Source organism: Carassius gibelio, chromosome B8 (genome assembly GCF_023724105.1).
Source record: "Carassius gibelio isolate Cgi1373 ecotype wild population from Czech Republic chromosome B8, carGib1.2-hapl.c, whole genome shotgun sequence".
NCBI lineage: Eukaryota > Metazoa > Chordata > Actinopteri > Cypriniformes > Cyprinidae > Carassius > Carassius gibelio.
Genome location: NC_068403.1, coordinates 20,929,887 through 20,951,212, shown reverse-complemented (window position 1 = coordinate 20,951,212; position 21,326 = coordinate 20,929,887). Strand labels below are relative to the sequence as shown.

The window sequence follows — 21,326 nt, the reverse complement described above, 5'->3', positions numbered from 1 at the left end:
ACTACATGGGGGTCTCAAGTTATCTGAGGACATGTCCGACTGCAGATCGAAAGAGCTCATGCCGTCGGTGGATGCGCCACCACGCTCCATCATAATTAAGTTTTTAAGTTTCAAAACAAGAGTCAATACTTCGCAAGGCATGGCAGAGGAAGGGGTTTACCTGGCAAGAAAACCACATAAACCTGGATCATGACTATCCACCTCTGATACTCAAAAATTGAAGAAAATATTCAGAGGTCCGCAAAGTGTTGAAGGAAAAAAAAAGTTCCATTCCAGACCCTCTTCCCAGTCAGGCTGTGCATGAGACACAACAACGGAACCAAAACCTACGATGCTACAGAGGAAGTAGCAATGCTCTCAATTACATATCCCAAGAAGTTGACAGAACTGACTTGAAATTCACACTTCTCCACTTTTACAAACAGTTTGTTTTCGAGAAGCCTTTGCAGAACTAAAAAAACATGGCTGATAAGTTCAGAGATGGTGTGGGAAAAGATTAAGATGTCATCCAGATATACAAATATGAAGTTGTGAGAAAGCCTCTGAGGACATGATTAACCAAAGCTTGGAACACTGCTGGGGCATTTGTAAGTCCAAAGGGCATCACCAAAAAGTATAAGGGGCATGTTAAAAGCGGTCTTCCATTCATCTCCTTTTATTCTAACCAGATGGTAAGCATTCTGCAAGTCCAGCTTAGTGAAAACTGTGGCTCCATGAAGGAGATCCAATGCAGAGTTAATAAGAGGTAAGGAACAGTGATGCGTGGGTTGATCCGAAATGAGCGAGTGCCTGCGGTCCCCCACGGTTACGAGTAATCTCAAAATATTTTAATTTAATATTTTATTTAATATTCGGGTTGCGGTTGGTCGGGTCGTTTGAAATAAAGATGCCAATTAAACCTTTGTAATTTATATAATACTATGAAATACATAGGCCTACACTTTATTGGCTGAATAACTGCCGCGATTATAGAGTGATCACCTGTCCCGCTTTATGTTGTACTGTACAGCAATTTTACCCTTTGTCCCACTTCACACAAATTCAGCATCTGTCCCACTTTTTCATTAGACCCTGCCTAATAAATACACTGATACATCCATAGGCACACTGTTAACCCTCTCAAGGCAGACGTTGCTGATTTGCAACAGTTAAAAACTAAAAACCTTATTACTCCAGATACATATGTTATGTATCTGGAGTACTAAAAGCTTTACTAAAGGTTACTAAGGTTACTAAGTTACTAAAACTTAATTTGAGCCTGAGAGGGTTAACTTATGCCCAATAGTTCAGAGGAGAGCAATTAAAGCGTTAGTCGATAGGCTGAATCGTACATCAATCAAACTGTTGACTGTTGCACGAATGCCTCCTCAACAATCTCAAATTGGAGAGCGCCCTTGCTGTCCGGTCAGATTAAGCAGATATGGCCAGTGTGGCCACGAAAAAGAGAAGATGCACTTTTAATAGCGAATGGACCACAAAATACTTTTGGTTAAGACCTGTAGATGGTGAATCAGAGAGAGCTTGCATTTTATGCAAAAGCAGTTTTTCTGTGGGACATGGTGGAGAATACGATGTGAAGCGACATGGTGAATGTGAGTACCACAGTAAAGAAGTACAATGGCACTGTGTGAATTCCAACCTGGGAAGCCAACCTAGCATCAAGGAAACGGTCATTAGCCCTAGAATCCACCAGAGCTAACAAAGAGAGAAACTGCTGGTTATTACACAAACTTGCTTGTAACTGCAGATGATGAGGAGACACAAAGGGAAAGGTTGTTCAGCTCACCAGTAACCCCTCATCTACTGGCGAGCCCTTTCTTTTGGCCAAAGAGGGCAAGTGGCAAGGAAATTGGCCCAGATTACCACAATAAATGCATTCACCTGCCTTTAATCTCCTAAAATGTTAAACCGGTGTAAAATGAGCCCTACCCAACTGCATCGGTTCATCTCCTGGTGTAAGTAAATGTGAAGATCACAAGATCACACAGGAGAGCTGGGGGAAAATATGCCAGTTACAATGGTTATCAGCTGGGTCAGACACATGGCGGGAGTTTTGCTGGAAAAACATTGTGAGATTTTTTATCACACCCATTCAGAAACAATACCAAGACAGCAGAGATGCCTGTTGGAGACTTTGTGGGTCTAATGGAGACAATCACCTCCATATTTTTTGGGACTGCCAGACAATCTCTTACTGGGAAGAGATCCACAAACATATAAACAATATATTTAATGCAAACATTCCATTTAAATGTGAAACTGTCTGTTTGGGCAATCTAGGGTTTGAAACATGGGAAATTAACAATAAAAAACTGCTGGCGATACTATTGACACCCAGTAAGAATGTTACTCCCCTCGAGTTGAATTAAAGGCTCAGGTCGTTCTTGGTTTTAACAGACATTTATTTGGACACGAGTCTTCAACATGTCTTGTACATGCTAGTCTTTTAGCCTTTTTTATGTCCCAACAATGCCGTCAGAACTATGAAAGAAAATACACAAACTTAAATTAACCCTCTAAAAGAGATGTTTTACACATAATAATAAACAAAAAAATACATACAAACGAATAAATAAAGTGCACATTTCCACCAGCAAGTAAATACACTTAATTGGCTAATTATATATTAACACACGATCACATAACAAACGTTCACATATGGAAGCCAGTTAAGACGATAAAACACATACCTCATTGGCCTCTCTGACTCAAGAGGAATAAACTTGGAGGGTTACAGCTTCCTTTAAACAAAAACTTGATATCTCTTCTTAGCACCACTTATGGCTTAACTCTTACAGACATGGGTTACTAGTGCGGCACCTCGTGTGGCTCTTCTTACAGGTAGTGCACCGGAAACTATTCTGATAGCAACATTTAAATAATTCCCAAGCGGAACAAAATAAAAAATAAATAGATTCCCCCTTTTCTAAGGTTTTAGCTGAATAATATGAAATTAACTGACATGTATTAACAAAAAATGTATTACTTATCTATTCTAATGATTATTCTGAACATTTTAACTATTAATTGACCTTTTAAATGTAAAGTGCATATAATGAATGAAATATATGAAGTTGCATCTGACGGCAGCTACAAAGAAATCTGTTACGAGAAAATGGTTAAAAGTAAACCCACCCACCATTAATGAATGGATTGAAATTGTCTATGAGATTTATATTATGGAAAATATATGCTTTTCCATGGATTCTTAATAGGACTGGATGTTTAAAAGATCCCTAATGTTCAGCACAACAATTGAATGGGATGTCATCTTGTGTGGGGTGAAATTTCTCATGGTGCCATCAGTGTGACACATCTTCAGTTGTGTGCCCGACCTCATTGGGTGTTTCGGCCACTTATCACAAGACACCCTCTGCCGGGGTTGGCCCACCACGGGTTGATCAGACCCGGGTGTGTGTCGCACGGTGGTGGCACCATGCGATCATTTGGCAGCCCATGTTGAGTCCCTACGTTTCAGCCACAGCCAGTGACTGCTCCGTTCCGCTACAGTGGCAAGTTCTTTGATTGCCCTCCGTTGGGACTGCCCTCTGATCCCTACTTCCTTCAAGAGCCTTGTGGTAGAGCTGGCTACAAAACCTCTGCATCCCACCTCCACTGGCCACACCTTCACGTTCCAGCCCCGCCCCTCTGCTTCAGCTGCTAAGTTGGCATATCGCAGCCTCTTCCGCTCAAATGCCTCGTCGATGGCATCCTCCCATGGGACAGTCATTTCAACGATGAAGACACGCCGGCAGGACTTGGACCAAAGGACAAGGTCTGGGCGCAGGTTGGTTGCTGCAATTTCGGGTGGGAAGGTGAGCCTCTGGTTAAGGTCTACCCGCATTTCCATAACAAAAAATGTTTAAATATATGCTTTTCCATAACAAAAAATGAATTCTGAGTATGGGACATGATACTTCACTTATCCGTTAAAATAAACCTACCTTAAAAATTACAAACTATTCACTTATTTGTAAGTGGACAACTTAAAAAATCAGAAAGGGAAATAATATAAATATTTTCCCCACTGTATTGTAATAAATCTGAGGTTATCGGGCATTGTTTTCCAACCTTGTTCCCGGAGGCACAATATCAGTACACATTCTGGAATTTTCCATATCCAGTCCATATTTTTAAGTCTTTGGTTTCTATTAATGAAATGGTGACTTGAATGAGCTGTTTTTTATTTTATTTAATAAAAGTGTTGAAAAAAAATACCTCGATGACCTACAACTTTCATCAAGATTCTGAAGTGTTCATACGATGGCCACTTTCCATGAGGCCAAGGAAGAGGATTTGTGAAGTGCAGTAAAGAGTAAACTGTTGCTAGATAATGACAACATGACAAATGTAGCAACTTATTTGAAGAAGTTCAGGAAAATGGAAACACCCATACTACTAATTTTTAATAATATTATAAATCAGGTTGGTTTGTATTGGTGACGTAATATATAAACGAAATGCGTGTTGCCCACAAGACTTACACCTGGACCATAGTGTGGCCCAGTGGAAAAAAAGGTTGAGAACCACTGCCCTAAACGTACCCATAACAATTTCCTAAAACTACATACTGTTATAAATAAATGAATAACAGACAAACAAGCATAAAGTTAATCACAATCATTTATATTTTGCGAAAATGTTAAAAGTGGTACCAAAAGAAGTTCAAATGATGATGAGTGCAGTCCTCTCTGGCGGTAATAGTTTTATAGGACACAGAGCAGAATTTAATTTATTAATCTGTGAAATTTTGAATCTCTCTTCTCTCCGTGAAGGCGCGATACACATTTCAAATGTCAATCAACTGAAACATGGCACATTGCAATCTGTAACAAATTAGGTGAAAACAAATGAGGGTCCGATATCAGTGCTGTAAACCATGTCGTGACGTTTCTCGAGGGTAGCGCGCTGGCGCCATTTCCAAATTCGAATCATAAGGACAAAAGCACAGAAGTCGCTGTTGCTGAGAATGAAGATGCAGATCGATTGATAAAGGGCTGAATTTGGATCTGTTCCTTTGTAAACATATGGATTCTAAAGATATGGAGTACAGCAAACAAATAAAATGGATGTGATTTGTAATTTTATGTTATGCTTTGGTGTATCCTATGGTTGTATTGTCAGTGACTGCATAGTAGAAAAATCGCACAGCAATATATTACAAAATGGCTAAACAATTACTGTAATTGTATTCATTTTAAGGTTTGATTGTAGTCACATTTAACATTATGTAATCCCTCGAAACAAATTTGCAGCACGAACAGAAAATGTTATTTCCTATTAAGTAGATGAGTAAACTGCTTTCAATAAATTCAACTAAAAACATGTATTGATATGACAATTGAATACAACAGATTTAAATCATTAAAGCCACAACTTTAATATCAATACATGGGAATTCATATACATTCCCACTTTGTTAAATGATTTAAGTTTTTTAGCTGTCAATATTTGTAAGGTGCTATAAATACGTCATTGTTGTACGTTTTTGTGTGTTTGAAAACGTAAGTAAATGTACATGTGGTAGAACCACACTTAACGTAAAAATACACACATATTCTCGTGAGATCACGTTGAAAATGCAGTAGTTGAAAACCTTGTTGGGTAAACACCATCTATATGTGTATTTGCATTGCTTTGACCATTCTTTGTAGACCTCATCTTCCTGCAAGTCACAATTGGTAGAACTTTTCAGTCATTGCCTTCAGCATGTATAAAAACAACAGGAACAAAAGCCAAAACAGTTACGTGGGGGTTTGGGGATGAACTCAGGCGCAGACAGAATGCACTACACACAGGGTTTATTAGTGACAAAAGGGGAAAACAAAACCCACGAGGGGGAAAACAATGACTAGGGCAAAGACAAACAACTTAAGACTAGAAAAAAAAAAAAAAAAAAAAAAAAAAAAAAAAAAAAACCTCTTCACTCAGGAACTCTTACTACAGAAAAACAATCACAGGTCTCACAACGCTTCTTCAAAGTGTAACAATGAACCGCACTAGACAGCAAACACAAGGGGATTGAAATAGGGACACTAAATGACAACATAACAGGTGACACAGGTGAAGCAATAATGACGGAACAAGGATAACAAGGGGGCGGGGCCAGGAAACGAGACAACACAAGCACATGACCCAAAGACAAGGCCATGTGCTTGCACACAAAACATGGGCCTGTCATGATCCTGCCTCAAGACTAGAGAAAAATCAAGGACACGAGGGCAGAATCATGACAGTACCCTCCCCCTTTAAGGAGCGGCTTCCAGACGCTCCTCAAAGGGACATCAAACGCGGGACATGACTGACTGAGATACAGACACTAACCAACAAAACATGACAAATAACAATAAAGGTAAACACGAAAACACCACGACAGGGTTTGGGTGACAAATCAGAAAGAAAACAAACAAGGAAGGGGAGGTGGCGGGACAACAAAGTTCATGGGGGGGGGGGGGGGTCTTAGGTAGACGGGACGAAGGCTGACGACGAGGGGTCCGGGCAGGTTTGGGTGGCGTAGAGTGGGAAGTGATCCTGGGAGAAACAGTGCAGGTTGGGCCATGACAGGGGGTGCAGCAGGCAACTGTGAAGTGGGAAATGGTCCGGGGCTCACAGAAACAGAGCTTCCATCCGAATCCACACTCATCTTTGATTCAGCAGCGGTGTTGACAGAAGCTGGCTCTGGAAAGGAGCTCACTGCAGAAGGCTCGGGAACAGCGCTCACTGCAACTCTAGGAACGGGGTCTGGGGACAAGACAGGTTTGGCAAGGACTTCTAGGATCTTGACTAGGCGTGACAAATATTCTGACAGGGTCTTGCCAGCAATAACAACAGGCATCTCTTGACGAGCCAAAACAGACTGCAACACCGCTTCAGCAGCAGAGTCGGCCGCGGCTCTCTCCTCTGCACACACGACTGCTGACTCAGACACAGTTCTCTCGGTTGCTGGTTCAGAAACCTCCTTTACTGAGGAAATCTCAGGAACAAAGCTTTCCACCGCAGTCTTCGGAACAGCCTCCTCTGCAGCAACCTCTGGAGCCGCGCTTAAAGCAGAATGCTCAGGAACAGCGCTCTCAGTGACAGCAGCAGGCTAGAGAGGCATCACGGACTCAAGGGGAGACAGGGACGGAGAACCAGAAGAACCCTTCTTCCTCCGCTTTCTCCTTGGCCGCGGAGCAGAGGCAATAGCCGGATCTGTGACTGGTTGGGGAATTTCAGCAAGAGCCGTGACTGGTTGTGGAAGGACAGTCTCAGGCAGGGTGGACTCCGATGCAGTGGACTCCGATGCGGGGGATTCCGAAGCAGACTCCCACAAGAACCTTCTCCCTCGTTTCTTGCGGAGACTGAATGGTGTGGAAGGCACCTCGGGAGTCGGGAAGAGAAGAGCCTGATCCCCCAGTGTTGCAACGGCCAGGACACAGCCCTCTGAGATCACTGGCAGCTTGGCAGAAGGTGGGGATCTCGAGGGGGTAACCTGCAGCTCCTCCCGGGAGAAACTCTCCCATAGTCAGGCATAGTTACTCAGGATCCACTCACCCTGGGACGAGAATGGGAGGGTGACCCTCTTCTTGTCAGTGGGGGATGACAACCAGCATTGCCTATGGGACTTCAGTTGTCGCTGAAGTTTGGAGGGCATCCTGTCTGCCGAGTTCCTTCTTTGGCAGTTCATTCTGTCACATGGGGGTTTGGGGATGAACTCAGGCGCAGACAGAATGCACTACACACAGGGTTTATTAGTGACAAAAGGGGAAAAAAAACACAAGGGGGAAAACAACAACAAGGGCAAAGACAAACAACTTAACAAGACTAGAAACAAACAATATACAAAAGACTCTTCACTCAGGAACTCTTACTACAGAAAAGCAATCACAGATCTCACAACACTTCTTCAAAGTGTAACAATGAACCGCACTAGACAGCAAACACAAGGGGATTGAAATAGGGACACTAATGACAACATAACAGGTGACACAGGTGAAGCAATAATGACGGAACAAGAATAACAAGTGGGGCGGGGCCAGGAAACGAGACAACACAAACACATGACCCAAAGACAAGGCCATGTGCTTGCACACAAAACATGGGTCTGTCAGGATCCTGCCTCAAGACTAGAGGAAAATCAAGGACACGAGGGCAGAATCATGACAAAAGCACCATCTTTCTTTATTATTTTTATTTTTTTACGGATTTCGATATCCTGGCATGGAAAAGAGGTCAACCTAGTTATGAGGTTTGAGATCGAGTTTCAAAGCTACAAAGACAAGTTACTGTGCTTTCAATAAGACATTCTTGATAGTAGTTCTCTCTTTCCTCATAATGTATCCTAAGAGACAACAACAAGTAAAAAGACCCAGGCCTTACCTCAGAATGCCGGTCTTTGTTTTGTTTTGCTAATAGTTCATGTAAAAATAAATCTTCTGTCATTGTTTTCATTGTTTTTATGTCATTCTAAATCTATATACATTTCTTTCTTCTATGAAATATATACATTTTGAAAAAAGTTTCCATAGTTTTTGTCAGTTGAAAGTGGCATCCAAAATCACATAATAACAATACAAATATTTTCTATTGCATCTTTTTCATTCCCAAAAGAGTTTCATGAGGAAGGAATTGTTGTTTATGTCGTGTATGTCTGCCATAATCAAGGAAAATATTATAATCTAGAAATCGAGTTGGTTTAGATATAAGCAAACTGGAAACAATTATATTCTCATTAAAAGAAAATGTAGCGCATGTGGGGATAGCCGAATAAGCACGGGGAAAAATGTGGTGCCCTTTATCAGGACTGAATTAAATGTGTTCTCACACCTACACACACGCATTCTTAGCTTTACAGGAATAGCATAGTTTAGACTACTGAAGGATTTTTAATAAGACTTTGAGACAACCTCAAACATCCTTTCCAAGGAAAAGTCACTGATACGCTTATACAACACATTAAGAAATCAAGTTTCACTTAGTATACTCATATGATCATGGGGATTACACTGGGAAGAAAAATGAACTTGAACTTGCTAGTAAATTTCACAGTTTCAAAGAAATGGCAATTAACATTAAATTGAACATCACATTTTGAAGTAAAAAAACTAATAGCATTTTATTGTAAAACATACTGCAAAAAATCCTTGTTTTATTTACAGCTTTGAAATTTTGTTAGTGCACACATAAAGTTTGTTTGTTTATTTATATAGACAAAAATCGGTAACACTTTACAATAACAGTACATGAATCATCAAATACTAATACCTGAATTAATAATTACTTGACTATGAACTAATGATGAGTTAAGACATGTATTAATCAAGAGCTAATGAAGAACTAACTTAACTATGACATGAGTCATATGAAATACTGCATGAATAACACTACCTTAATTACATGTTAGTTCCTGCATAATAGTTAATGTATTAATTAACACTTTGAGATAAACTACAGTAAACCACACGTTCTAGAAGCAAGATGTATGAAAATGACACAATTTATAAATTTGCCACCAGCTCTGTCACAAACATCAGTGAAAGACAGTGGATTTATTGCAATATTTGCGTTTAACCTAACTCATCCAACGCACAATGATGCATTCATAATTAAAAACGACTTTATCATTCGGTTTTGAGTGATTCCACTGCTGTCCTACAATAACATTAAGCAGACGCAATTTTCCAAATTGAAATCAGTTAGCATAGAGATGCTGATTATCACTTTTGTTACGTTATGGTTTGGCTTACTGTCTTTATATCAGACGTTTGTCTGGCTCTTCTTTTGGGCCACTATCGCTACTTCAAATGATCAACTTTGCTCTTACCGTTCAGTTCCTTCTCCATCCAAATGCAGCCACAGGTCCTCTTCTCTTCAACTTATTTACAAACCACAGAAAAGGACCAAATACCTGACTTAGATAAGTTGAATATGTATAGAACATGTGTAATTGATAACTTTTTAAAGATGTGCCCCACAAAGACAAATCGTGACATAATGATACATCAACAAGTCATGAATTAATGTTACTTTATGAGTAATAAATGATGAGTTAGTAATAATGTGCCCCCCCAAGTAAAGTCATGACATAATGATACATCAACAAGTCATGAATTAATGTTACTTTATGAGTAATAAATGATGAGTTAGTAATAATGTGCCCCCCCAAGTAAAGTCATGACATAATGATACATCAACAAGTCATGAATTAATGTTACTTTATAAGTAATTAATCATGAGTTAGTAATAATGTGCCCCCCCAAGTAAAGTCATGACATAATGATACATCAACAAGTCATGAATTAATGTTACTTTATAAGTAATTAATCATGAGTTAGTAATAATGTGCCCCCCCAAGTAAAGTCATGACATAATGATACATCAACAAGTCATGAATTAATGTTACTTTATGAGTAATAAATGATGAGTTAGTAATAATGTGCCCCCCCAAGTAAAGTCATGACATAATGATACATCAACAAGTCATGAATTCATGTTAGTTTATGAGTTGTTAATGATTACGTAATGTGAAGTCATTATCTAAATAATCTCAATTAACATCTACAAAGGTGACTCTTATTTTGCAACAGTATATTCAAGATGATTATTTCAAGATAAATATTACCCAGCACTTAAAGCACAGAAATTAAAAAGGTAAAATACACATTTTATTAAACAAAGCTTTTAAATATCAGTGCACCTTAAATCAAGAGGACAAGTTAACTTGTATTTTACTTAAATATTACATAAAACACAATCAAAAGTTCAGTGTGTTGTCCTCTAAACAGGAAATTGATGGTGAATATCTTTTATTAGGCGCCCAAGTGGCCCCCGTTTATTTTTTTCACCAAGCCAATGAGTCCACTCTATGAGAGAGAGGTGCTCTTTTAGCATTTTCTCTGTCCTGTTCCCCCTTAGTCTCCATACACTTGTTTTGTATGTCAACCAAGCTCTTTCAAGGTGTTGTGAATGAGCTCCACTGTGTGGGTCTACAAACCACTGGGAATGGTTCACTGTAAAATGTTTGTAGCCCATATTGGCCAAAGCCCCCCGGTAGGCTCTCCACTCATCTGAAATAATGGTAGTGCCTGGACGCACATGTTTTACAACTATGGGGATTAGGTGAGGTCTTGATCTTCTTTTCACAAGCCGCAAGATTGGGTGTCTGCATTTATCCCTCACACCTAGCATGCCAAAGACCCATTTTTTTCGCCTCCATGTTGTTGATGCTCTCCCTCGTCCATACTGTAAAAAGTTAAATATTTAATTAAAAAGAGAAATACTACAATATTATGTAATTATGTTCATTTAACATGTTTAAACATACAAAAAGGTGAGAAATTAAAGGAAAATCTGCAGGAGCTTTATAAATGGCAGACCAAGAAGTATGAAGATGAAGAAAGTACATCTATCCCCATCCATCCATCATAAACATTGGGGGCTTTTCATTTGAACAACTCTCTACATTGTGAGTAAATCACCCACTGATCTTCACTCTGGGCGACTAAATGATATATAATATTAGCCAATAGGCTAATAAACTCTCAGATTTTACTCGCCAGTGAGTAAGTTGAAGGCCAAGTATAGGTTTATCACAAATATATTTTCACTTGCCGAACACTCAGATGGAGCACTTCAGAGTTTCAGGATCGGTTCTATTTTCAAGTCATCTCAATGGATGCACAGCACACCTGTATTTGATGTACCGTAAACTTTAGTGTAAAGGCGCACGAGTCATCATCACAAAGCAGAGAGCACGAAAGTCATATGTACACATGAAGAATTGACACATTACATGTAAATGATATTTTGTGTTTATTTTACTGTTAAAATAACGGAGTTCCTTTGGATTTTTCCTGCTTTAAAGAACTGACAGGTTTTCCATTATTGAGCGGAACTAAATGTGCAAACGACAATCTCATTGGCTGGCGCTCACCTATTATGGTCACTGATTTGATTTCAGCTAATCAGTTTGAAAGAATGCACACAACCTGATTAATATTCATGAATCCAGCAGCTCATTAATCATCAGTGTGTTTTACACTGTTCTTATTAGCAGAATTCATATATATTATATAGAAGCGTTCAAACGACAACAGTGGTGGGCAACTGCAGTGTGAATTTGCATAACAGGTTCTAAATTTACCTTTCGTTTATGACGGAAGTTACTTTCATCAAGAACAGCAAATTCTCGAGCACTTCCAATCATTTGTCCATGTCTTCGTCTGTATCGTTTTATAGCACAGTGGCAAACTTTCCTCATGATACGAGCCATCTTAGAGAGGGTTCTGGAACTTTTTGCAATGCCATCTTGCATCATATCAATTTGTCTAATCCGCAATCCCTGAGCAAACCTGTGAAGTACACAATGCTGACTCAGAATGGGAAAAGCAGAGTTGTTGAAATTAAAACAATCAAACTTGGAACATTGCAACATTTTACTATTCCATCTCTGCTGTCCGACAACAGACTCACCTGTAAATGAATATTAGCCAAGATGACAAGCTGAGTTTTGATCTCTCGAAGAGAGACCCGACTCGCACTGATCGGCTGGTTTTCTTGCCTCGATGACTTTTATGTCTGCACATCCTGTGATGGTGATAAATGTCAAAACATGGTTATGCAGACAACAGTATTTTACCTGGACTAAGAATTAATAAATAGTGGTAAAAAGAAAAAAAATTCCCCAGAAATGAAAAGCCAATGCGTTTACTACTTCTGCAGAAGTAAAGCCCATTGCCAAAGCAGGAAGAAGCTTTTGTGCAGTCTTTTCTTTAATGCGGTCTTTGTTTCAAGTGCAAAGCTTACTACTTTCACTTTTACTTTTTAACAATTATTAATTTAATATTAAGCCTGAATGGTGTAAATGGAGCATAAAAATTATTTAGTCTTAATTTACTTTAGTATTTTTATTTTATCTGGCCACTTATATTCATCTTCCAAACAACGTTTTGTCTCATCCCAAATCACTACGGTACACTTAATGTTTGGACTATTGTAGCCTGTTCGGTCGTCACCGCTGCGGAGTAACATTAACACATACCTGCGTGGACCACCATAGACAAACTTAGAGAAGTTGCTCCGGTTAGAATGTTCTTCCGCGGGACACGTGGAGTTGTGTTTGTTAACCGTTAGAGCGCATAAAAGTTAAATAGTGCTGCTTTAAATCACTTAAAGATGGCGATTGGCGATCTAGATTCAAACACCCACGCAATCGTATTCCTGTATAACAACGATTCAGCAAGGTCTATTTCGACAGTTTCACATTGGCTGTCTCGTCGTCACACCCCTAATTAAACCAATATGCTTTCGTTACCATGCAGCACAACAACCTCATGTCAATAAGTAACTTAATGCGCGAGTCTGTTGATAGGCTTGTTCGAGATATATATATATATATATATATATATATATATATATATATATATATATATATATATATATATATATATATATCTCCCCAGATCAATCTCAAGCCTTTACACCATTCTAACTACGTAGCTTGATAGAATAACGTTAATGTTAAGTTGTTTATTTAGAGAAAATATTGTTTCCTCTTTGTTAACCTATAACATCCCTAGAAATTATTTCAGCAATATGTAAACAACAAATCGGTTAAACTCACCAATGAAAACCGTCGAGATTTCGAGATGTAGCTCTCTTCATTCTCATATTATGGCCACATCTTGAGCACTTTACTCTCCTTGCTAGTAACTTTTTGCTTTGTAGCCATTTAATGAGTTTGAGTTTCCTGTTAGTTGTGGGCTTCTGAATCGAAAAAAGTAAAAATTTTGAATGCAACATTGCTGTTATTCTTTACCAAAACACACTTGACTTCATTCACGTCCATGAGCGTGCTCCTAACCAGGAAGAACCACACTTGGCGCTAATAATAAATTAATCTCGGGTCAGGTGGCACGAAAAACACCAGAGATTGCCCCGCCCATTTCCGGTGCAATATCAGAACCTGCTTCAATCATGCAGGGGGGCTTAAACATAATAAAAATTTTAACCCAGGTAAAACTTGATGGTATTGCACCGTCTTTGGAAGTATATACAAACTGGGATAACTGTAAAGATATCCAAGACGCACCAGAACTTCACGTAGGGTTTAGAGGGGGAATTACAGTAATTACAATCCAAACCATGTCCCTAATCGACGAGGACGATGGGGTGGCGCTAATCGAGCCATTAACCACCGCTTCGCGCCAACCAGCAGATCATGTGAGCAAGATGGATGAGAAAAGAAAAGCAACGCGCTGTGGGAGGAAAGTTACCAACAAATACAGCTCAGATGAATATGGTAAGTAACGTTACTTGTAACAGAGTCTTTTGTTTGGTGTAACGTTATTTTTGTAAGGCTTGCAAACTTGGGCTGCCTGGGTGGAGTGAGATTTTGGTAACTTAACTCATTGTCCCGGTTTCACAGACAAGGTTTTGAGCCTAAACCCAGTCTAAAATGCATGTGTGACCTGTTTTAAATGAAAACATCTTGCACTGACATATCTTAAATATTTCAGGGCAATTGTTTCTCTTACCAGTAATGTTTTTATTTCTAAGGCACGTTTATAAAAGGTAGTTAAAAATCCTGATTTAAATGAGGCCTAATGGCTTAATCTAAGCCATGTTTGTGAAACAATGCCTTTCTTTTTTATGTATTTAAACCTAATGCTGTTAATTTCAAATATACTTTGTTGTAACTTACTAGATGCACTTTTAAAGAAACTTTATTAATGTTTCCTGCTATTTAGATAACTACCTGATATTACATCTGATGTTATTTACTAATTGAATAACGTATTTTACTGGTTGAATTATGCAAGGTGCGGCAAAATTCTGCACAGTGTGGCAAATAGAATTTACGCTATAAACGGCATAAACCTCGTCTGTCTACAGTTTCTATTTCTAATTTGTAGTGGCCTTCACACATTTCAAAAAGCTTCAAATAGGAGCTTAATAAAATCTTTGCCCATAACAGGGATTGAAAAGTCAGCACAGATAGGCCTACTACTGAATGGTGCATTCTCTATCAACACTGAATGCAAGTTTCATTAAAAAATAACAATTTTGAACAAAAATTGAGAAAATGGCACTGTTGTCAGAGTACATCCAGACCGGATTAAGAATGATGATCAAAAAATAAGATCTTGCAGATTTATGAATGAACCACTTGTTTAAAAATGTCACATGCCGGTGGAAAAAATCCTACCAGTAGATTTTTTTTTTGTTGTCTTCGGTTTTGAGATTTAGTTGGCTAGCCTAATAATGTGAGATAAAGCCAAATGTTTGAGTTGGCAACCCTGTTTTCAGGTGTTTTTTTTTTTTTTTTTTAATGCTGAACTATGCTTGCTTCTCCCATAGTTGTATCTGCACGCAAGAATGTTCAGACTGAAAATACATCAAACTCATCAGAAGGCAAGTAATTCAATACAATTGCTGATACTGTACATGTGTGAAGTGGGAAGTTAATTCAAACAGATATATCAAACAGTATTTTGGTATAAAAAGTATACTCCACGTATGCATAAAGTGTTTGCACATTTTCTAAATGTTTCTGTTTTTTTGTAAAACTAAAATAACAAGTAGATTTACCCTAATAACTGTGGTATGTGTAGCTATTTTCCATTACAAATATTAGCATGAAAAAATATACGTGAATGTGTAAATACCCATGTCAATTTCATAAAGACAAAGTAAAATTTAAGGGCTTTTAAAAATACATTTATGTTTATGCAAAATACAAAATAATAATGTGGCTTTCATAAAAATGTAATTGGCTTGCTCACTGAAGTTTACCCATCCAACTACCTATAATGTTATACACTACATAAAACCCATCTATTTATTTTTTATTTTTTTATCTCATAGCGTCCATTCAAGTATTCCTGAGAATGATCGAAATGTTTGTTTTATGCCACAGTTAAAACCGTTTAAAGGGGTCATATGATGTTGCTAAAAAGAACATCATTTTGTGTATTTGGTGTAATGCAATGCGTTTATGCAGTTTAAGGTTAAAAACATTATTTTCCACAATGTACATTATTGTTGCTCCTATATGCCCCGCCTTTCTGAAACAAGTCTTTTTTTTTTTTTTTTTTTTTTTTTTAAAAAGCTCATTGGCCTGAAAAGTGAGGTGTGCTCTGATTGGCCAGCTATTCAGTGTGATGTGATTGGCTGAATACCTCAAGCGTGTGATGGAATTGTTATGCCCCTCACCATACAGTGATACCATGTCCCTGCACGACAACACAAAAACAATAAACCCCTTGCAAGGGCGGGCATGCATGCAGTGGGGACATAATTACTGATTATAATGACTTTTACTGTATTTTTGCATGTTGCGTATCGCGCTGCGTAAAAACAAAACCTTGTCTGCCTTAGTGATCAGAGAAACAACAAACCAGCTCTACTCTTCACTGCTCAAAAGTCACGTTTGAATCATCAGTGGCACAGTCTTTAAATATGTAAACGTACATGCAGACTGTCCTTGCAAAGTTGTAATTGCCACACTTTATAGAACCAGACAACAGCATAGTAGGCTAATCTCACAGGAAACGTTCTTTGTCCTCCACAATATGCACAGCACACATCTGAATATTTGGGTTGGACTGTTTTGGAACAGAGTTGAAATACAACTTAACCAATGATTTCTAGTTGTGTCCATTTTTTGAAGACCAAACGAAGTAGTTTCGCTTTCACAACAAAACGCACATCTCCAAGACATGACAGCAGCTGCAACAGAGAATAAAGTTCTGCCTTTTTTTGCATGAACGTTTTGGTGGCAGTATGCAAATCTTCCCATTGTGACACAAACATGTGGGGGCATGTAAGAACGAGCCGTTTTAGGTAGGAGTAATTGACCTAACTTTTATAAAGAATATAATTTCATATTTGAGACTTTAGTCTTTGAAACTAACCAAGAGCTTGTAACACTCCAAAAAGAAAGGAACATTTTAATCGCATCATATGACCCCTTTAAACTGCCTGTTTGGTCAAATGCTGCATTTTAAGTTGGTGTTTATTTTTTATTTTATTTTTTTCATTTTAGGACTTCAGCCTGCAGTACAGCAAACCAGTGAAACTGGAGGTTTGTTTTTAGCCTTTTCTACATTGACATGCGATTTTAAAAATGTGAACATTACAGGGGAAAAAATTATAATTGATGAATTTAAATTTCTCATTTAGATATATACTTTTTCACTTGGTTCACATAAATGTGTCTGTTAATGTGTAATGTAAATTATGTATCTTGAATTTGGCCTAATTTTTTATTTCTCTTTTATTAGGTGCACCCACTTTACAGATTTCTCTTGACAAAGCAAAACAGACAATCGAGATACAAAAGCAGAAGATTCTTCATCTTCAGGAAAAAGTTGACTCTCTGACCGATGACAAAAACTTTCTCAGATCAAGATTGGAGGATGGTACGTAATAGGGTCATGAACTTGCTTTAAAAACAATTCTGCCAGTCAGTATGTTGCAGTGTTTAATTAGAAATGCTTTCAGACAGGAAAATCTGTGGACCCTTGGGGTGATATTAGCCCCTTTTGCACTTGGTAGTTATAGGAATTTGGTTTTAGGAGCTAGCCACCAGGGAGGACTAGAATTCATCAGACTATGTTCACTATTTAGAACTAAATGTTCCTCTAGTCTAGGGCAGTGGTTCTCGAACCTCTCCATGGAGTACCCCTAGCACCGCACATTTTGTATCTCTCCCTATATGTGACACATCCACTTCAGGTCTTGCAGACTCCACTTTGAGCTGATGAGTTGAATCAGGTATGATAGACGAGAGAGACATATAAATTGTACAGGGCTGGAGGTAATCCAGGACAGGTTTGAGAACCACTGCCCAAGGGCCATTTTGCTTAGTTGTATTCTTAGTTGCGCTCCAAAGTGACCCAAGCCGTAATTGTTGACACTTGACAGCACTATGAAAGCCAGAGCCTGAGCACATGGCACTCCCATTCTCTTCATTAGTTTACTATCAGTTTAACAGTCCTGTCTAATATGTTATTAGATAGAACTCATATACAAATAAAGTAGTCAGTATATGAAAAAGTATGTGTTTACCGTGTGTTTGATGTCCAGTGTTGCTAGCTGAGCAGAAATAGATAATCATGTTTCACTCGGTCACCTCAAACTTGCGTTGGATTTTATCCTGAAGCCAAGGTTGAGAAGTCCATCTATCACTGTTTTTCATGTTTGTAGTTAGTTCAGCCAATCAGCTTACACTTATGTCACTGGTAGTTCCTGTTGTGCTGGGTTAGACCCTACACTTAAGTAGGGTCATTCCACGTTCCTGCAGTGCGAACACGCCAAAAAGTGGGTACTCCTGCCAATAGTCATAGGAACTATAAAAGGTTCTTCTAGTGCGAAAGCCCCTATTCCCCAATGCCAAACTGTAATCAGTGTGATATTAGAGTAACAAATGCCCTATCAAAGACTGGTTGCTAAAGGTTATTGATAAGGTCATCCCTCTTTTTTTGCATTTGAGACATTAAAAATCTCTTTCTAAATTAACTGTGGTTTAAAAAAAAATGTATTCTTTACCTGTGGTTTTGTTCTACACCTTTTTTATTTGTTCTTTGTCATAGCCCTTCTGAGGCATGAAGCAGTTATCTCGCCTAGACAGGCACTGACTGCATCTTCATCCACTACTGCTGCATCACAGGAGAATGAGTCCAGTGATGAATCTTCAGACTCCTCAGAATCTTCAGATTCATCAGAATCTGAACCAAGAGCAAAGAGGAAGAAAAAGGATAAAAGGCGAAAAAACAAGAAGAAATCCAAGAAACTGAAGTTTGATTTTAGGAGAGGTATGTTTATTCTATCAAAAGTATTAAAAGGTAAAGTTCATCCAGAAGTGAAAATTGTCAAGGCTTTAAGTGAATAACCAGAGAATATCTCATCGCATCTGCTTTTTGGAGAAAGTGTTAAACTTTATATTGCACCTTTTAAAGGTTGCATCTAAAGACAAACAAATAATATCTTTTTTATCTTTTAATATCTTTTAACAAAATAGAAACAGCAAAACAAATTTAAGAGAAAGTATTTAATAACAAACAAACGGAATATTCACTTGTATGCTAGCCTGAAAAAATAAGTTTTAAGTGAAGATTTAAAAACACCAAGAGTCCACATGACTGATCTCAGTGGGAAGAGAATTAGTTTTTGAGCCACAGAAGAAACAGCCTGATCACTCACAGAACGTAAAGAGTAAAAAAAAAACCTGAATCAGAAGAGTGGAGATTTCGTCTAGGGGTGTAGACCGTTAAAAGTTCAGACAGGTATTTTGGTGCTGAACCATGTAAGGCCTTGTAGGCAAGCATGATGGCAATATGGACTGAACGTGATCTCTATGGGTATTTAAAGGTACACCATGTCACTTTTGGTGCTCTAGCAGTTCATAAAACTGCATGCATCTCGTAGAATAACATTGTAACCAGAGATAGTTCTGTGTTTGTCAGTGACGAGTCATGCAGGTACTGGGCTCCTCCACAGAGGTTGGCATCCTGCTCTGTCTATAGTAGTCAGAACACAAGTACTCAACTTTAGTGATAAATGTACCGTAGTGATAAGACAAAAAACATAGTTTGGAAGATGGATTCATGATGTAGTTGCTGATTTAATACAGTAGGTACATGTTTTTTTTTTTTTTTACAAAAAAAGTGCCACATTGTGTACCTTAAAGGTAATCTGCTATAAGGTGATCATTGTTTATCCTCATTTTAATAACTCTGTTTAATAAAGCACACACAAATGATCTTAACAGAAAGCGATCCAACCTGTTTTACAAGAGAGTTAAGTTTATCATAACCACATTTTGTTCTTTTTTGTCTTTTCTTAAAGCAATAGCACAAACCAAAATAATTATCATTATTAATATAATTTACTCACCTTCATGTTGTATCAAACTCTTAAAACATTCTTCTTTCTTCTTCCTAGTAAGAACCCCTGAAGACTCCATCAAACGCTACCACAAAGTGTTACAACTGGTAAATGGTGGTTTAAGTAAAGCTGAAGCCTACAACAAAATGAATGTTGACAGAAATACGATTGTGATGCAAGCACCCATTGCTGAGTTGGCAATTGCAAATCCTGAGGAGTACAAAGCTATGAGAGCAACCTTTAAAAAGGGAGAAAGCATCCAAAAATTTGCTGGTAGCTGTCTTGCACGGTGCCTTGCTCAGCCTAATGTAGACATGATAAAAAAATTGAAAGAGAGCAGTGCCATTCTTGACATCTCAAAGAAGTGAGGTATATATTGTTGCCTAAAGGGATGGTTCACCCAAAAATGAAAAATGTCATTTACTCGCACTCAAGTAGTTCCAAACCTGTAGGAGTTTCTTTCCCCTTCTGTACACAAAGGAAACTATTTGGAAGAATGTTTGCAACCAAGCAGATCTTGGGCAACACTTACTGCCGTAGTAGGAAAATAAAACTATGATCGTAAATGGGGGACGAGATCTGCTTGGTTGCAAACATTCTTCCAAATAGTTTCCTTTGTGTACAGAAGGGGAAAGAAACTCCTACAGGTTTGGAACTACTTGAGTGCGAGTAAATGACAATTTTTATTTTTGGGTGTGGCATCCCTTTAATATTGTTAAAAAAATGTATGTTAATGCAAAACATCAAAAAAAAAAAAAGTTTATAATGTTACTGTTGGTTAGTGAACATTTCTTCAAACACAATTTTAAATCCTGATTTTATTTTAACATTGGTATGTAACCTCTTCAAATTTTATGTTGAGTTTTTTGTAAAGTAACATACAAGTAATACACAACTTATGCCTCTTGATTTAAGGTGCACTATTTAAAAGCTTTGTTAAATAAAAGGTGTGTTTTACCCTTTTCATTTCTGTGCTTTTATTTTTTATTTTTTTATTTTTTTAAGTGCTGGTCATTATGCATCATTATCATCTTGGATATTTTGGTGCAACATAAGATTATTTCACGTTATTACTAACTCCTCATTAATTACTTATAAAGTAACATTAATTCATGACTTGTTGATGTATCATTATGTCATGACTTTACTTGGGGGGGCACATTATTACTAACTCATGATTAATTACTTATAAAGTAACATTAATTCATGACTTGTTGATGTATCATTATGTCATGACTTTACTTGGGGGGGCACATTATTACTAACTCATCATTTATTACTCATAAAGTAACATTAATTCATGACTTGTTGATGTATCATTATGTCATGACTTTACTTGGGGGGGCACATTATTACTAACTCATGATTAATTACTTATAAAGTAACATTAATTCATGACTTGTTGATGTATCATTATGTCATGACTTTACTTGGGGGGGCACATTATTACTAACTCATGA

General features: G+C 38.0%; 2 protein-coding genes across 3 annotated transcripts; one reads left to right on the top strand and one right to left on the bottom strand.

The window, feature by feature from the left end:
* Window positions 1-10,019: 10,019 nt before the first annotated feature.
* On the bottom strand, window positions 10,020-13,897 carry LOC127963766 (uncharacterized). Of its 2 annotated transcripts, none has more exons than XR_008154888.1 (4): window positions 13,019-13,299; window positions 12,451-12,564; window positions 12,122-12,329; window positions 10,020-11,220 (listed from the first exon to the last, which is right to left on the bottom strand). XR_008154888.1 is itself a non-coding variant. In XM_052563844.1 (4 exons), the coding sequence occupies exons 1-4, from the start codon at window positions 13,777-13,779 to the stop codon at window positions 10,756-10,758; spliced, it is 966 nt and encodes a 321-aa protein (XP_052419804.1). In that variant the 5' UTR covers window positions 13,780-13,897; the 3' UTR covers window positions 10,020-10,755. The 2 variants fall into 2 exon arrangements, 1 of the variants encoding a protein (XP_052419804.1); XM_052563844.1 differs by lacking the exon at window positions 13,019-13,299 and adding an exon at window positions 13,601-13,897.
* A 56-nt stretch (window positions 13,898-13,953) lies between these two features.
* On the top strand, window positions 13,954-20,788 carry LOC127963770 (coiled-coil domain-containing protein 106-like). Its single transcript, XM_052563847.1, has 6 exons — window positions 13,954-14,278; window positions 15,337-15,390; window positions 17,024-17,062; window positions 17,262-17,399; window positions 18,573-18,794; window positions 19,924-20,788. The coding sequence occupies exons 1-6, from the start codon at window positions 14,122-14,124 to the stop codon at window positions 20,232-20,234; spliced, it is 921 nt and encodes a 306-aa protein (XP_052419807.1). The 5' UTR covers window positions 13,954-14,121; the 3' UTR covers window positions 20,235-20,788.
* The last annotated feature ends 538 nt before the right edge of the window (window positions 20,789-21,326 follow it).